General features: G+C 32.4%; 1 protein-coding gene across 1 annotated transcript; it reads right to left on the bottom strand.

Annotated features, from left to right (window-relative positions):
• Positions 1–637: 637 nt before the first annotated feature.
• Positions 638–2,623, bottom strand: LOC109591224 (uncharacterized; the record flags this gene model as incomplete). Its single annotated transcript, XM_020006997.1, has 5 exons — positions 638–928; positions 1,004–1,360; positions 1,433–1,801; positions 1,883–2,236; positions 2,288–2,623. Coding segments are annotated over 5 exons (1,707 nt in total), but the record flags the coding sequence as incomplete, so codon positions are not given.
• Positions 2,624–2,709: the final 86 nt, after the last annotated feature.

Here is a 2,709-nt window from a genome sequence, read left to right as displayed (position 1 = left end):
GGCTGCCAACTAAAAGGATGAAATGTAAAGTGCATTTTCTTGCAAGTGAAGGACTTTTTGATAAAAATAAGTGCATAAATTTTGTTCAAAGGTTATATAAATATTGTGACTTAATTATTTTAAAATTCAAAAAATTCGTTTCAGTTGCTTTTAAAGAATCAAAATACATTGTATACAATGTACACATGCTGTTACATGCATAAAAAATATTGTACATTTTTTAAATGGCCATAAATTAATAAATTTTATGTCTGAATTAGCTCAAACTTTTCAAATAGCATAAGGACAATAATATGTATCCAGAAATTCAATTAAAATGTGGGGTCATTTCAGAGCCATTCTTGGAAAGGAGCATTGGCTATACCAACATTTTTTTTTAAAAGATTGGGTAGGATTCAATTGAGTAGGAGTCAAAAAAGTAATGGAAACAAGACAAGAGCAAGTAGGATTCCAAATGACCAAAGTCCTACTCTTGTGATCCAAATTTTACTTAAGAAATGACAACATAATCAGTATTATACATAAATACAAAGTTACATACAATATACATGTACAGTATAGTAAAATCATGAACAATTATAAAAATTGTATGCTTAGTACTGCTTACTTATTAATGGTAAATTCCAAAATTCATTACTCCTTGCTACAATGGATATCTGACTAACATTAATGGAGGCTTCACAAGTATACAGACCAGCATCAGAAGTATTGAGAGAAGAGAAGTTCAAATAAAGAGAACTCATTACATTAGATACTGTCATAAGAACTGGAGGTACACTAATAACTCTGTTAGCTGATCTCTTAGTCCATGTTATCACTGGTGAGACTATGAGTCTATCAACAACTGTCACTGTACAATTTAACATGTATTCTTCACCAAGTTCAGTAATACCCATAGACACTATTTCTAATACTGGTACTGGAGCAGCTGTCACGAGAGGGAGGAAATGAAGAAAAGGTAGGAAATAAAACAAAGCAAAAAAGTGACACTAGCAATACTTACCATTTACTGCAATAGAAGTATTAGCACTAGCTGATGTATTCCTGAGATACATGTAACTATTAGGAGCAGTCACTTCAACATTACAAGTATACATTCCACTATCATCAGCATTATCCAATGGATAGAACATTAATGTTGCATTATAATGCAATGTATTAATCATATTGAGATCCACAGTAATAGTAGCATCAGATAAACCCACAGGAACATTAGTACCATCACGTGTCCATTGATTAGTGACAGTCACTGGTATAGTAACTAATGGATCTAACATTATGTCACATTTAATGAAGAATGGTGTCCCTGCATATAATGTGTCATCACGTTCCTTTGATATAGTAACAATCACTGGTGGAACTGTAAAGAGATAAAAAATAAATTATCTAATAACTCAAATTTTATTGTTTAATGTTACATACAGTAACTTACAGTCAACAGTTAAAGTAAAGACATCACTATCCTCTTGATAATCATAAGTAGCAGTGCTAGGATCATTGGTATTATTAAAACCAGTTACATTAAACTCAGCCATACATGTATACATTCCAGCATCTTCAAACCTCACTGGATCCAGTATTAGAGTATAGTTAGTAACTGAATCAGTATCATCTGTTGTGATACTGTATGGTCTATTTAAATAAGAGAGCATTTCCATATCTGTATCATTCATTTTAAAGAAAGTAATCATTGGTGTTACTACTAATCTCTCAACTGTTGTTATGGTACATGTTATAGTTAGACTTTGACCAACTTCAACTGAACCAACTGATGAGAAATCTACTGTTATTGGAGGAAGACCTGGTGAAGGAGCAAAGAAGAGAGAAGAAAGAGGGGACCAAGGAGGAACAGTAATCATTTTTATATAATACTATAACCTACTTTGTATAGTAACATTATGGGTAGTACTGGCTTGATTTGATGCTATTAATGAGTTACCAGAATTGATGATCATTTGACAGGTATATGTTCCTCCATCATTATTATAACCAGTATCAATAGGTTGAAACAATAGCATGCTTACAAGACTGTTACCAGTTGGAGGTATCACTTGACGTCTTGCTTGATTAGTTGACATTACATTACCACTAGGATCAGTCCATACTACACTAGCAGTTACTGGTGTATCCACTATTGTAGTGTTTACTGTAGCTGTACAGGTTAGTAAGTAACTTGTACTCTCATATATTGGACCAGTTGGAGGATCAGCAAGTATTGATACACTGGGAGGATGTACTAATAAGGAGAATTATTGCTTTATATAATAAACTAATAAATGAAACTAACTTTGAACATTTAAATCTCTGTTAGTACGATCTACAGTGCCAAATACTAGAATTGTTGCTTGACAGTAATATTGTCTAGCATCAGTTGTCTTCACTGGATCAAGTGTAAGTACACTGGTGAATATATCCCCATTTCTAACAACTGGTACTAGTGTAGCATCATTGTTTTCACTAGTCACATCTCGAGATGCTTCTAGATCATAAGTCCATCTGACACTAGTAAGATTCTCAACAAAATTAGGAGGTACAACTATAACACAAGATAAATTGAATACATCACCAGCAACAGGAACAGAAGGAATATTGATACTTATATCAACATGATTAATATCAAAATCTATGAATAATTTGCATTTAAATATGAGTTATTAAAATAAATCACTTCACTTACTTGCTACAGTTAATGTAACTCCACTACTATTA

This window comes from Amphimedon queenslandica, unplaced genomic scaffold (assembly GCF_000090795.2).
Source record: "Amphimedon queenslandica unplaced genomic scaffold, v1.1 AMPQUscaffold_8668_Cont19391, whole genome shotgun sequence".
Taxonomy (NCBI): Eukaryota; Metazoa; Porifera; class Demospongiae; order Haplosclerida; family Niphatidae; genus Amphimedon; species Amphimedon queenslandica.
This window is presented reverse-complemented; position numbering and strand designations above follow the sequence as displayed.